The 15,774-nt window shown below is 40.7% G+C and overlaps 1 protein-coding gene and 1 long non-coding RNA gene across 16 annotated transcripts in view; one reads left to right on the forward strand and one right to left on the reverse strand.

Moving 5' to 3' along the window:
- Positions 1 to 13,057, reverse strand: part of TCF7L2 (transcription factor 7 like 2) — a 256,898-nt gene extending 243,841 nt beyond the window's left edge. For 5 of the 15 annotated variants that reach the window (XM_084846186.1, XM_084846190.1, XM_084846188.1 and 2 more), the window contains exons 1-3: positions 8,607 to 13,056; positions 8,181 to 8,247; positions 7,836 to 7,960 (exon numbers count right to left, since the gene is read on the reverse strand). In XM_084846186.1, coding sequence (XP_084702312.1) covers positions 7,836 to 7,960; positions 8,181 to 8,247; positions 8,607 to 8,795 — 381 coding nt within the window. In that variant the 5' untranslated portion in view covers positions 8,796 to 13,056. Of the gene's footprint in view, positions 1 to 7,835; positions 7,961 to 8,180; positions 8,248 to 8,606 lie in introns of all 15 variants that reach the window. The other 10 variants (XM_084846196.1, XM_084846195.1, XM_084846193.1 and 7 more) reach the window with 5 other exon arrangements.
- Positions 9,936 to 15,774, forward strand: part of LOC146351019 (uncharacterized) — a 47,783-nt gene continuing 41,944 nt past the window's right edge. The window contains exon 1 of the long non-coding RNA XR_014789491.1: positions 9,936 to 10,042. This is a non-coding gene — a long non-coding RNA (uncharacterized LOC146351019). The remainder of the gene's footprint in view (positions 10,043 to 15,774) is intronic.

Below are 15,774 nucleotides of genomic sequence, written 5' to 3' on the forward strand. Positions count from 1 at the left end.
GAAAAGTCGGACACGACTTAACGACTGAACAACAACAACAACCAAAAGTAAATACACACCTAAATTACCACTGATTTATCCCACCTTTGGTATAAACTCCATAAAGAGAGAGCACCAATGATTTTTATGTTTATGACCACTCTGCTACCAATGATGATATTGCTACTGTGTGTCCAAAAAAAAAAGTTAGTTTTTCTGATTTAAATTATCTGGTAGTATCTATGTAACCAATACAGAAAAAATAACAACACTGGTGCTACTTGGCAGTGTAAATGGAGCCTAAATCAAGCTAACAAGTAGCTTTGAATAACTGAGATGCAAACAATGGGATCATTGAGCATTTCGAACATGCTAAAAATGAACGACATAGTCTTTATGCTTCCCATATTCAAGCAGGAAGTCTCAGGGAAGTTGATGAGACTTCTGGGTGTGCAAGGAATGTAGAAACAGATCTCTTATAGAACTTGTATCATGTTCTCTAAGAGAGAGACAAGCTTGCTACACTCTCATTAAAGGTTTTGCTGCAGAAACATTTTAAGTGTTGCTTTTATTAATTTATTTAGGTGCAAGTAGTAGCAGCAAACAGATTTCTACTAATCCAATAGTTATGTGTTTTTTATGTAAGAAAACCATTGTTTCTCAATGACTAACAGTTCATTGAAGCTAATAGTGTCCCTGCCCTTGACTTAATTTACTTAAAACTAAAATAAATGGCTATAAACAAAATTACTAGTATATTTTGATGCTTCCTAATTGGTCTAGAAAGTTAAAGTTCAGTTATCTTCTCAGTAAATATTTATACTGTCCCTCTTTCCCATTCATTCTGCATTTTCCACACACACACAAAGTCTGACTGTAGCCTACATCTGCAATTCATCGACTTTACAATTTACCACATGTTGAGATGGAGAGGTCTCAGCTCCATTTGAATCATTGCACAAATATGCAAGTGATTTATCGTTTTAAAACTGAAGACTGCAAAAGAACGACTCCACTTTTCCTGCATATTACTCCTCCTGGCAGACCAAGAACAATTACAGTTCGTACTAATTAAGCTCTGTAAAATGTGCTGTACCCTGTTAATGCCAACCAGGCTCCCAAATTTCTTTTCACTATGCCAAACTTTAGCTAGCAACTTAACTAATTCATGGCTGCCTGCTTGACTGTGTACACTGCTTCAGTAAGAATGGGGATCCAGTTTTTGGCGTACTTAAAGCAAAAGAACACACAAAAACAGACCAACCTGAAATTAAAGAGTTGCAATTGAATTAATTCTCTCGGGAAACAGATGAACACCACTGTTGATAACCTGCTAAAAGATCCTACCACATCACCTCTGTAATGTGGTGTTAAGGGATTCAGATTCATTCCTAGAGGCAAATAAGTTATAGAACTCCAGTAGTTAGGAAAATTCATAGAACACTGTCCTAGACGTCTAGAACATTTACTAATGGAAAAGTGTGTGGGTTTTGAGGGTGGGGGGGAGGTTTTATCTCATTCTTTAAAAAAAAAAGTCAGGATTTCAAATAGAAGACGGGGAAAATGTATGGGAGGAAACAAATGTGTTCTTTCTCTTCAGTCTCCCTTCAAAATCAGTATCTGCAATTTGAATATGACAGTGTACATCACTATTCCTAAGATGTTCTTTAAACTCAAGATTGATATTTTAGATTTGAATAAATTAAAAAGAGAGCAATGTATCAACATATAAACCAAGAGAGAAGCACTCTTACATTTAAAAGCATTTAAACAATTCCCTTCTTTGATCCAGGGAGTTCTGGAGGGAAACCCCTCAAGTGATGCTTCTCCTTTGGCTCCAAGACTTTCAAGACACTTAAGAGCCAATCAGTCCCTAGATCGCTGCTTCCCTTTCAGCAGTTGAGTTCAACATTTTTTTCCCCAAGGATCCCTACGTGTTAGCATTCTTCCTTAGACAACCAATTGTTGTCCCCTGGCCTCTGGATTTTTCTACATTCTTTCCAAGATACACATTTTTCTAATGTGTTTTCTCTTCAAGTCCATTGTCTGTAAACTCAGATTTTATTCCCTTTTCTAAAAGATGGAAGGTGGGGTACATGCATTAAGATAAGTTTTTAAAATTGAAAATGTTTACTGGTTTGTTCTCTGGATATTATTTTTATTAAGACAAAGCTTTCTTAAAAAAAATAATAAACACAAATTCTATCAAAATACAGAATAATACATTTAACTTATGAATTAATCCAGGGATGTTATTCCCCCCCCCCTTCCCAGCTACATCAAATATATTGAGGGTTATATCAGGTTTCTTGAAAGTATTCTGGGAAATATTTTGCAGGGTTTCTATCTAGATATCTACATAAGACTGTGAGCATGCTGATAAAAGAATATAGGCTGTGCTTAAGGCTCTCCACGGTGTCCCTCAGCATAGGAAGGGTTAATTCTGAATCACATGAAAAGGCCAGCCCTGCACTTAGGAGAATAAGCACCCCCACCCCCCACACACAACCCCCCCCTCAACAATCTAAGGTTTTCATGGGGTTATTTCCCCAATTTCCCCCATCTCTCATTGCTTATAATTAGTGAAAGAAACCTGACCCACTGCCAGTGTCTGTGGACCTTGGATATTATAAGGCCAGCGTGGCGTCAAATATCTTAACATTCATAAGTGTTATAGGCTGTAAATAAACCCTGTAGATTTATGACCCTTCAGTGCCTGCCAGCAAATGACTGTGGCACATTTCTTTCAGCAGACCTGTTGAGGTGCAAGTTTGCCTTTGGTTGTAAAATTAACCATTTCCTTCACAAATGTGCCCAATTATGAGTCAATGGGCAAGGCTCTGCTTGCATATTTGCCATAGCTCAGTACAAAGAGAGCAGGAATACCAAAAGAAAAAAGAAAAAGGCTTGGAAGAATACAAACTCTTCTTACTGAGCAAACAATAAAGCAGCTGTGTCTGCAGCAGTCTCTAACAGCAAGAAACAAAAAGTTCCCACCACAGGTAAGGTGTGGGAAGAATGTTCTAATTCCACCTACAACCCTGAATAGAAAAACAAAAACATATCCATGCTCTCTTATCTGCAAGTCTTTCTTCTTTTTTATGCCAATATGTACGCTCTAAGAACAACCATGAACTACTGCCCCAACATTTTCTCTTCCCCACTCCCCCCACCCCACCTCCACAACAGTCACCTATACCCTGTTTAGGAAAGCATTTGCTAAATCCAGGTTGTCTCATGCTTAACAGCCATAATCCAACTTCCACATAACTGCCAGACAGCTGGAAATGGGGGCCTTGCAGCTTTATTCATGGTACAGAAACACACACATTGATGCAAAAGAATTAAAAAAAAAACAAACCCTGCAGCTGTCCTTTCTCTATACTGCTTTTTTTTTTTTTAATGAATTTTCTTATGAATTCATGAAACCTGGAATTTTTAAACCAAAAGATCTATCTTGGCATGCTGATTTAAATGTTAACAACTTTAATGTTGTTAAAAGTTTTTTTAAAAACAAAAGGCAACATTTGGGACATGCAAGTAAAAAGATGGTGTGAACTTCATTATAATGAAGAAGCATGAAACTTTACTTCTATAGAGCCTTTGTAATCATCACCTCCCCTTCCACACCTTTCAAGTGAGAAGTGGTTGATGAACATTCACTGATTTGGTTCCCTTTAAAATGAAATCATGCTAGAGAAGTTTAAATGCTTTATTTAGACAAAGTTTACAAAGATAATGCTAGCTGCTATTTATGATATGCTTCACATGCTACTTCTGAAGCAGGAACATTGTTCTAACATTACTAAGAACTGAGAGATTCTGATTTGATTGGTGTCAGAAGAGCATCTGTTGAAAATAGCTACACAGTTCCAGAACTGAGGGGGATGTGGGGAACTGCTTCACCATTATTGGTTTACTGCCATAAAGAAGGTGAATGGTACAATTCAAAGAATAGCTTATCCACGCCATGAAGCACAAACACATTGACATATGAGAACTGTATGTATATTATGAATATCCAACGAGTTCAACACCATAACCCTTATTTCAAAAATCAAGTAAGCTTTCACCCCTAAAGATTAGTAATGAATCAAAAACCTCATGTTGGAAGCAGAAATCTTAACAATGCTGAGCCGTAATACTTCTAAAGGAGATGAAAAACAAATTAGCATAAATACCAAAGAAGGGCAGGAACACCTGTTTTTTTTTTTCACCACGATAAGCATTTCATTGTTCTCTATTTAAAATGTAATGACCTGTGTGATTACAGTAATATTACATTGTGTTGCAGGGGCTCAGAATGTCACACTTTTGAAAAGTGTTGTCAAAACAATTCAAGACAGGGGAAAGGGGAGGGGGGATGCCATTAACTCTTCACACTCTGGCACCTACATTTTTGTGCAGAAGTTTATGTAGTTTGATTTGGGGGATAAAAGAAAGAAACTACATTTTCAAGGCATTATTTTTAAAATATTTCCATTAATGAATCTTCACCAAATCACAGATAAGCTGCTCCCATATTTCCCTATCCTAACCATTTTAGATTCAGCAACAAATGCAAGATGTTTTCCCACTGAACACTCTGAAACAAATCTCTGAAACATAGGAAATAGGCACATGCAACAACACTCATGAAAAAATAATATGTTAATATCAACATTATTTTCATAACCAGAATTGCATATAAATCCTTAATTGTTTTACTGTTAAATTCTGAAATGCAGTTTCCTTTATTATCCCTTTTGCACCAGTCCCTCCACAAGTGTATTCTGGAATGTATTATTTCATTTCTAATACAGCCTTTCCTAATGCATATTGGTCCTCTTAAGAGCCAGACACATTACTTTATCAAAGGCAAAATGAGCATTATTCAGAAGAATCTCTCTCATTTCAAAGTAACATTATTGCTATCAAGCTTTATCGAGTCTTCAGCAATTAAAGCATTATTTCTGAAGTAATGTATTATTCATCATAAGCAGATGTAGTCTGCAAATCCTATACACACTTACCTGGTAGTAAGTCTTATTGACCCCAATGGGGCTTACAACTGGGTAGATATGTAAAGGATTGCACTGTTAATGATTCATAAGAATTCTTTATATTTTTTAAAGTGGAAAATCAGAAATCAGTGTTGCTAAGCACCCTGTGAATACCAAATAACTGAGTGGTATATTTAAGAATAGCTAAATCTTCTAAATAAAAATAAAACAGTCTGACATTGAAAAGGGAAATAAAACACTTTTTAAAACAAAAAGATCAATGTGGAACATTAGGTGAAGCATTAGTGTGATATTTCTACCTATATGGAAAAATCTATACTTTTTTTTTTTTAATGCAAGGTATAAGGAAATAAAAAACAGCCTAATTCTTGGAATATACCTTGAACAGTAAAACAGCAAATCAACTCTTTAAATATGACATTATTCTGCTTTGCGGTATAAACAAATGATGGATTTCCTTTAATACCATAATTTAATCTGCATTCACAAATCTATGGGAGCAGAAGAAAGGAACTAAAGTATGTAGCTGGCTGATGTACACATAATAAAATTGCCTACTGAATATTGAAAATGCCTTTTAAATCCATGTGATGCCAAAGAACAAGGTCACCTGTTATACCAACAATAAAATAACAGTTTTTATATAATGCATTGAATTCACAGAAACAGTGCATTATTACAGAGAGGATGTTTAAATATAAGGAGGGGGAGAATATTTTCCTATTAATTGATAACTATTGAGGGCCTGATCCAAAATCTGTTCAAATATCCTTACAAATTGTTCCCATTCATTTCAAAATGTGATGGATATGATTCAGAACAAAACAATAACTATTAAGTACTACTAGATAAAGATGTAAATAAATATGAGGCATGATATCCCCCTTTTTTAAACAAACAGTACGTCTATTCTCACCTGCCAACCTAATTTAAATTTCCAGAATTATTTCTATTTTGAGTAAAACCCACTTCAAGAAATAAAGTTATGTTTTCATAGTAAGTAATTTAAGAAGCCACAAAATAACCACAATATTCCTACTAACATATAACAGAGTTTACCTGTCCCATCATCTCTCCAATTACAAAAGTCAGTCACCTTTCCACTATGCTAAAACTGTGGTCACCAAAATGTCTTCTTGCTATAACCATGGCCCCAAAATAAAAATAAATTATGAAATATCTTGACTGGGTTAACCTCATCCTTGAAAACATTTAAAAATATACAAGTAAACACTATTTTGTCATCCTTTCCCTCTGTAATTTGTCATCTGAATTTGGACATTCCATATAAACAAGCCTGATCTGATATTTAAAACACTTGTAGAATGAACACATTGAAAGTATCCCATACTCTAGGTAAATACTATCACAGATTCCGCATCTACTTATCAAATTGATGTCTCCTATTACCACCATAAAAGAAAAGACGGGAGCAGGCAAATAGTAGTTTGAAGGAGAGAGAAAAATGGGGTAGGTTGGGGGAAAAATCACTTCAACCAAAATATTAAACAGAAAACCTGACAGCAAATCAAACTGTATACAAATTCTGTATTCCCTGGGGGTATTGAGACTCATATTTTTTTTAAAAAATGTTGTTTTAAAACAAGATTAATGAAGAATATATTACTTCTGGGCAGAGGAAGTAGAGCTGGCATAAATCCATGAGGTTGTGTGAGAATAGTGGCCAACACTTTACACCTCTCAAAAGTTTAATAAAACCACAATCTGAGGGTTACAGCAACTTATTCCCTCCATTCATGCTGCCACGCCTTCTGCTCCTTCTGCCACACCCATAAAAGTATATACCCTTCAATAAGAATTCTTTTTGGTTTTGGTTTTTAAATCCTTTAAGTGAGGGCTTGTTTCTTTATTTAATTGTTTGAATTTTGTTTTTAAAGGAGGGAGCAGTCTAGTGACTGTTTCCATCTGCCTTTTTATACTGCGTTCTGACCCTTCCTGAAGACTCAGATCAGCCAAACAACAAGTAAAAAAAGAGCGAGCCTTTCAAATCTTCCCTTCCTAACAAAATAAAAGCAGCTCCAGCTAGCTAGACAAGGGTGGGCACGTTGAAAGATAGGGGTGAAGGTTCACATCCATGATCTTTCTATGCCGAATGAGATTCACATCCATGATCTTTTTCAACAACAAAAAAGAGCTTCTGTCTTTTAAAAAGGCTGCCTTGAAAAAGAATGCAAATAAAATTTTCCCGCCCCAAACACAGATGCCATAAACTTCTCAAAAATTCTTACAAATGCAGAAAAGCAAAAAAGTTCGCCTATAACCTGCTACCCACAATATATTTTAAAACAAGAGTCCTTTTTTTTAAAAAAAAAAGATGCAATTTAACACCAATTAATCACTCAATGGCAACTGTTCTAGTAAATTAGTAACTCAGGAAGGTTGTGGCAGCAAGTAAAGGGTTAAGTGGGAGGAAAGAAAAGGGGGAGGGGAGAGAGAAAGAAACCAAGTCGCCACTCAAGAGGGCAGAAGAAAACAGAGCACTATAGAAATCACATAGTTTTGTGGAAATTATACCGGAGGGTCTGTTCGGGGGGGGGGGGGGGGGGACTACTGGATCCACTTTGTTTTTAAGTCGCAGGGCCGAATCACACACACCCAAACTGAAAGTAAAGGCATAAACATGGAGGCGTGTAAACAAACCCCCCAGCCTGTGTAAGGCGCAAAAGTTTGGGAAAGTTTCTGGCAGCGGTGCCACGGCCGGGAGTGGAGACTGGGGGAGAAGGGGCGGGTGGGCCATGCAGGAGCCATCAGGGGGGCTTCGGAGGTGGCGGAGGAAAGGCCGGAAATGCACGATCGCCGCGTAAAAAGTCAAGGGGAAAAGATGTCACTTACCGTTCTTGCCGTGGGCGAGAGGGATCCATTGGGGAGGTAGGGGCCGGTCAGGTCGGGAATCATTATAAAGGGATACCCAGGGTACGGTGGGCCCTTAAACAACCCTCCATCTTGCCTTTTCGCAGCTAACATGGCGGGGGAACGAGGAACAAGGAGAAAATAAAAGAAGGGGAGGGAAATCACGGTTAGAAAATGTTTCGCGAAACAAAAATATATTTAAGAGTTAACAGAGAGCACATGTGGGGGGGTGGAGAGGGTCACTGGAGAGTTTCAGATCTCCCCCCCCCACCACCACCACTATCACAGGGAAAGGGGGTGGCTGGAAAGGAGTGATCAGGAACTTACCTTCCTCTAAACTTTCTCTGGATTTATCTCTGAAACTTTCGGACCTAGGCGGAGGCCGCCTCTCCGCCTTCCATCAAGAAACGACGAAAATTAGAATGTAACAGACAAAAGCCAGCAGAACGGTGGACGGGAGAGACATGTCGGTGGGAGGGAAGGGGGGGGGAGAAAGAGAAAAAGAGAACAAGTTAGAAGTTTTTGCAAACTTGACACAACAAAGATATAACTAAATCCACCACGGTAGCAACAGGGCAATGGACGATTAAGAAGGAAGAAACAGTTGCAATTCAGGGAAAAAACTCCGTCGTCGCCGCCGCCCCCCCGCCGCCGCCCGTTGCAATTCTCTCTCCCCCCCTCCCAGCCCTTCTCCCCGGGAACCCCCAAGGTGGAGTGAGGCAGGTGTCTTTGAAAGAGGGGGTTCCTTCATACCTCCGAGTCTGAGGAGCTGTTTTGATTCGTTTCTGATTCATTGACTAGAGACGATTTGACGTCGGCTAAATCCCTCTCTGCCGAAGAGTTCTCCGAGATCTTCTCTTCTTGCTCCCCTTCGTCTTTAAAAGAGATCAATTCATCGTTCGCCCCCAAATCGTCCCCTCCACCGCCATTGAGTTGCGGCATTTTCCTCCTGACTTACCCCACCAAGCAGCAATTTTGCAAGGACGGAGGGGAGGGAGGGAGAAAAAAGGGGGAAGGATTTTAAAAAAGGGAAAGAAAGAAAAGGGGGAAGTTTGCAATTTTCCTTTTTTTTAAAGAGCCCAAGGTGAAAGTTTTTCCCCCCTTTCTTTCCTCCTGGGGAGGGGAAAAGAGGGAGGAGGAGGAGGAGGAGGAGGGGAGGGCAGTGTCCCTGCTCCTTTCCTTTTGCACCAGTGACTTTGGGTTTCTTCTTTTCCTTCTTCTGGATTTTTTCTCTCTCTTTTCTTTCGAAGATCAGATCAGCGTGCAAAGCGCGCACGCAGACACGCGGACAGACACACACACACAAAAATTAATAATAAAAAATTATATAAGCAGGGAGGGAGAAACGGGGGGGGAACTATAAAAAAATTTGCAGCAAACAAACCAAACAAGTCAGCTGTAAAACGGGGGGGGGGGGTAGAAGCCGCAGATATAGGGAGCCTGTGCCGCTCGGATTTGAGTGAGTTGAAGTTAGACTGAGAGCTTTTCAGTTCAAAGGCGGCGCTGATTGACAGATAGAAAAAGGGCGATCGAAATCCGGAGGAACGAAGTAGTCTGGATCCAGGATTATTGACAGGGAAAAAGAAACACACTAGGCACTTAATGAGATGCAGGAGGGGGCGGGGTCTCCCCGGTGACGTGGGCATAAATAAATAGGAGGCGGGGAAGTGGAGAAACTAACAATGATCCTTTTTGGAGAGAGCAGGAAGGGGGGGTAAGCGAGGAAGGAAGGATGGAAGAAGAGAATGGTCTAGTGGAGACAATGCAAAAGGAGAGGGGAATCCATCAGTTGTAGAGGAATGACCAAAGGAAACAAAACGCGAGCTGCAAAACAGAATAAAAATAAAATTACCGCTGTGCCTCTGTAGCTTCTTTGTGCAAAAATTAGGCGCACAGCGGGTGGAAGGGACACTTCGGCTCTGTGCGTGCGTGCACTTCGTTGAGTACTCAACTTTCACACGCGGCGTAGTGTAATTTAGGCTGCAGGCCCATGCGCCTTTTCCTTGGAAAGGTCTTCCGCGCATTTGTTTTCTGAGTAAACACGCGTCGGGCTGAGCTGTTAGTAACTGTGACACTGCATGCATTCCGGGATGTTGGGGGCGGGCGGAGGGAGTTCTCGTTCCTTAAAGGCTTCATTGAAATGTTTTTTGCTATCATGAGCAGCCGTGTGATTTCTCTCGAATAGCTAGGTATGTACTGTATACTCCTTTCCCCACTTAAGTTGTTGGAAAGGCGCAGAAAGCCGAAGGCGAGGGTGGTTTTTGGCTTTTTGTTTGGCTTTCTTTGTTATTTTGTAAATAGTTTCTCCTGGACTTGAAAACTACTCGGGGAGGGAGAGGCGTCTACGTACAGCCCGGTCCTGTGTGTATTACTCGGAAGGAAGTTCTACTGACTTCCATGGGTTTTACTCCCCAGTAGGTGTGCCTAGGCGGTCAACCTTACAGCGTACGCCTAAGTATGTTTACTCGGAAGTAAGTTCCACTGTGTTCAACGGAGTTTACTCCTAGGTGAGCGTGCAGAGGATTGTGGTCTTAAGAGCCGCGGGCAAGTGTGCCAGGTCTGTTCCTTGGAGGTGGGGGCTGGGGGGGTGGAGAGAGATCTCGCCTACCAAAATAATGTGAAGGATGGTTAAGAACAACACGCCAACCTCTTAGTTGGGTTGGTTGAAATTGGTAGGAAGCGGAGGAATGGTAAGAAGTTAATTGTCGCGCGGGAGAATCAAGGACTGCGAGACTTTAAATAGAGGTGCGAAGTTTACTTTGTTGTTTTCGTGTGTGCGCGCGCGCCTCTCCACCACCACCACCCGAAGTTTAAAAAAAAAAACTGAACATGGAATAGGTCTAAGAATAAATACTGCTGTCTCTCTGTATGATCCAACTGTGTGGTCCCCAAAGCAGGATAGTAAATGAATTGCCAAATATAGATTATTGGGGGTGGGATTGTAGTTAAGGAATGTGCAACATAACTTTCTTTCGCAGTTGCCAGCTAGCAATCAGGCATAAGCTGGGCAGCAGAAGAATAATGTGGCTGCTTAAAAAAAAAAAAGAGAGAGACATCTGGCACCCGATTCTCCTGTGCTGAGGAGTGGAGTAAAACAAATTGATCTTCCAGCAGTGACAAATTGTAACAATGGAGGAGTCAATTGGAAACTTTAACATGGCCAAGGAACAAAAGTAGCGACGGAAGGGAAGGGTGGGAGGCGGGAGAGAAAGACACACACGAAGTAAATGCAAGAGGAATTAGTAGGTTGCCTAATAGAAATGGTGTCAAAAAGCAAAAGATGAGCTGTACTAAACACCAAGCATTTCCCAAGATGCATAACCTGCTGCTCTAACGACGGGCCACTGGAGCATTCAGGCTTTCCAAAACAAAGCCAATCTGTCATGCAATATTTAGAGAGTTTAGAGGGAGGGAGATATTCACTAAAACTGTCTGCCCTGGGAAAGAATAATACAAAATAATAATACAGAGATTGACACAACTAACACCAATTCTCAGGCATTCTATATATTAAAAAGTTCACATAGAAATTTGCATACTAAAGGAAAGATGCAGGCAAAACATTTTTTAAAAAAAATCACTGCAACTTAGACAGTCAGGAAAACAAGTAGAGAGAGAAGGAACATGAAAAGAAGTAAAACAAATGTGTACATTTAATCAGACAGGATTGCATAGGACACAAAGAACAGGGCTAATTACTCTCAGCAGGTAGGAGCTAACCTTCAGACTTCATAAATAAGTAAGTCTGTGAACAATGTCTAAGTAGGAGGATGGAGAAAGAAAAAGGATTATTTCAAGACACCCAGAAAAACACACACATGAAGAATGAAATACCTAGTTAAATCAATGTACAAATGGATTGAACAGTTTCTTTTACTTCTGTGCTTTTGACTAACTTGCTTTCATACATTCTGAAAAATAGCTATGATTTGGCTAATGCTATCCAGTTGTCCCTAACCATTCTAATGTGTCTGACACATTAAGAAATATACCCAGTTATCAGTATTTTTTACAGTACTGTTATATATGTATATATATATGTGTGTGTGTGTGTGTATGTGTGTGTGTGTGTATATATATATATATATATATTAACCTGAGGATGATATAAAAAAGAATCAAATGCTGAATATTTCATTGGTTCTGTGTAACCATGTGTTCCAGTCGGGAGGGGGATATTTATTTCATTTCCAAGGTTTTTGCAGTCAGAATTCTCATAGCATAAAATAATAAATACAGAAATAAAAGAAACGGGGACTGGTCAAAATCCATGTGACCAGGCACTAATTATAAAACAAGCACTAACTGTTTAAATCAGATGTGGACAACTTGTGGTCCTCCAGATAGTGTTAGATCATAACTCACATCATCTCTCACCATTGGCTATGCTGGCTAGGGCTGATGGGAGTTGCAGTCCAACAACATCTGGAGGGCAACAAGTTGCCCACCTCTGGTTTGAAGCCTGTCTATGGCTGCAATCCTATGCACACTTGCCAGGGAGTAAGTCTCATTGACATCAATGGGGCAGATATCTGAGTAGGCATGTATGGAATTGTATTCTCAATATAACAACATGAACTGCCAGCTTCAAAGAGGCAAACTCTTAGATTTGTCATATTGAGGTGGGGAACTGATTTCAAAGCTTGGGGAGCAATACTTTGAGTTTAGCCTAGAAACAAACTGGCAGCCAGCAGAACTCATCTAAAAGAGATGTTATTTCCTCCCTGAGGCTAACACAAGAAATTAATTTGGCTGCCACATTCTGCATTAATTGCAGCCTTCAAGGGCAGTGCCACATACAGCACATTACAGTAGCCAAATTGGGAGGTTACCGCAGCATGTACCACAGTATTCAAGTGCCTCTTTTCCAAGAATGGTATAGCTGGTGAACCAGCCTTTACCTGGCCATGCAAGAGGAAGCTGATTCACTGAAGACAATGTGTGGCTTTTAAAAGAACTCATGTGTGCTATTATTAATCTTCTAATGAGTTTGAAACAGAATCATTTTTCTTACACAGCTGGCCAAGCAGGATGGTTATAGACATGTGAGAGTATACAACCCATACAGAATTTATCTTACGACATTTCAACCAGAAACATAATTGCCCCAATTCAGAGTCCTTGAGTGCACAAAGTCCTGCCTAAGTGGACATCCCCATTGTCTTCAGTACTTGGAAAAGCTTTACACACTGACCTGCCCATGGGGGTCAGTGATATTGTTGTGAGAGCTTCCCATGCAATCTATCCTTTCCATGCAGTTGCCCATTTCAAACATTGGTAGTATGGAAGGGTACGAGACTACCCAGGTGTAGTAACCATGCTACCAGTGTAGTAGTGTATGTGTGGACCATAAGGCTGGATCCAGTGTTGTTCTGCCAGTGGAACATATACTGCTGGCAGAACAGGACTTCCCCCTCCTTTCCTCCTGCTGCATGCCCTCTAAATCTGCTCCAGAGGGCTCCCCTGTGGAGGGGGCTGCAGGGGAGAGGAGAGGGCAGGGAAGTCCCATTCCGCCAGTGCTGGTGGAATGACAACATTAGATCCAACTCATATGATTCTATGATCAGGCTTCATAGAGGGAAAGAAGAGAAACAGAGCCACACTTGTCAGCTCTGCTGAGACACCAGCTTCTTTTGGCTCTCCCTCTCCCTGAACTGTTTCTATCCCAGCTGGTTGTTGTAAGAATTATTTAACATTAAGAACGGGCATTTGACTTTGCTTCTCCCCCTCCTTCCTGCCCTTCTGTTTCCTCTTCATTTCATGTTTTTTCAGCTGAAGAGTGGGGTAAAAATTGGCAGAGTACCCTTTGGGTTGGATCCAGACTAAATTTAAACTAATCCAGACTAATGCTTTAATCTCATTGGAAACTATGAGACAACTTAGTCATGACTAACTGAAGTCCCATTTATTTGGACTAAAGCAGCCTGGTGTACCCAAGATGTTTTGGATGACAACTTCTAGCATTCCTGATCATTGGCCATGCTAGTAGGAGCTCATGGGAGTTTAAGTACAACATCTGGAGGGCTCCAGGCTGGAGAAGACTGGAGTAAAGCATAATTAACTCAGCCTGGATCTGGCCCTTCATTTTTGCTACAACAGACCAACAAGGATGCCCCTCTTGAAGATATTTCATTGTAGATTAATACTGAAGATCTTTCCCCTCACACAAGAATCCCATTTCAACAGAGGTGGGGAATCTTTTTTGGCCTGAGCACCACATTAGCTCTGGGCAAGCATGTCAGGGGCTGCATGCCAGCAGTAGGTGGGGGCACTGCCCAAAGTGGGCAGAACCAACCCATTGCTGGCATGTGGTCCCAGCATGCTTGCTCAGACACACACATACACAAAGCAAAAAACTACTCATAGAGGGAAAAAGCAATCTCTCTCTCCCTGGGAAATTTGCTGCCCTTGCCAGCTGCACGGTGAGAAAGGGAGCACGCAGCAAGGAAAAGCTCTTATGTCTGATCAGCAGCTGATCAGAGATAAGAGTGTTTCCCTGACTGGTGAGTTGGTTCGAAACTGGGGAGTGGCTGGATGGGGAACCTCTGCAGGCTGTACTTGGTCTGTGGCCAGAGGTTCCCATGCCTGAATTACCGCATCACCACATGCACATTGCATTCTTCAATGGTTATCACAAAGAGATCAGGTCTGCACATTTTTGTAGGTAGGTACATATTCACTTAGCTGCGACATCGGGTGTTGCTGACCTAAAGTGTAGGGGAAGTGAAGTAAAAAGTTATGCAGGCATTTTGGGATGATGGGGTTGCCTCAAAATAGAGGAGAACATGGAAAAGTCCTCCAAATATATTTCCGTAATGCATGCCACCAAGTAAATGGGTTTTACTATTCTGCTGACATGTTTACACTATGTTTGTGGCCAGTGCTGCGAGATAAAAATGACACTTCTAAACATTATTCACAAATAAATATTAATGTCCTTATGGGGACAAGTTTATAGAAGAAACCAAATATTTAGTATTATATGATAGGATATAGATATGGTATGCATTTGACAATTTCACAACCTTTATCCATTGATTTCAAGTGGGACTTACTTCCAAATAAATGCACTTAGCATTATAGCACTTCTTTTATACAAGGAAACAGGAACTTTCTAAAGATCAAAAACACCTGTTCGCACTAGGGTTCTCAGGTTGAATCCTAGATGAAAACAAATGCATAAGTTGCTACAGCTAATGTAATACAATATTCAAGACAAAATTCAAGCTAATCCATTATGCGACTGATGTAATTTATAGTTAAATACCAAATTTTAACCAGCAGCTGCTGTTGGTTAAATTTTAGCCAACAAGTGCTTGGAACATGGGCTTCTACAGGTACTTCTTGTGCAGGCTGGATTGTTGTTTGCTAAAACTGAGAAAGTGGCCCTATTTTGGAAACCAAAGTGCATTCCCAGCGTTGTTATGATGCAGACAAGAGTTGCCTGATGTTTACGTGTGATGATCATTTCACCTTTATGTAGCGAGGTCATATGATGCTTTCCAGTAAACTAGGGGATTTGAACCTCAGGCCTGGGGGCCAAGTCTGGCTCTCTGGGGTTCCCCAAATGACCATGTCCCTTCTTCTCATCACCAGGTGTCACCTTCTTCCTCCCCCCGCCCACCCGCCATCTGATCATTCAGTGGTTTCCTAGTTTTGCATGGTTTTCCCCATTCTAAAAGACTGAAATGCCTCTTCTAAGGCTTGGTTACTGACAGAAAGAGCTTTAAGCTAAAAGATGCTGTATTTTGGCCCTGTCCCCTTTTGCCATTGGCCCACTTACTTTGCCTTCAGCCCTGCACACCACTTGGGGGTGCGACCCCCAAGAGCTTCTCCACAACTGAATTTGGCCCTCAGTCTACAAGGGGTTCTGCACCCCTGCAGTAAACAATATGCCATCTCAACTGTTCTCACACACCTT

This window comes from Heloderma suspectum, chromosome 3 (genome assembly GCF_057233095.1).
Source record: "Heloderma suspectum isolate Gila_16-S chromosome 3, 16-S_ref, whole genome shotgun sequence".
NCBI classification, from domain to species: Eukaryota; Metazoa; Chordata; class Lepidosauria; order Squamata; family Helodermatidae; genus Heloderma; species Heloderma suspectum.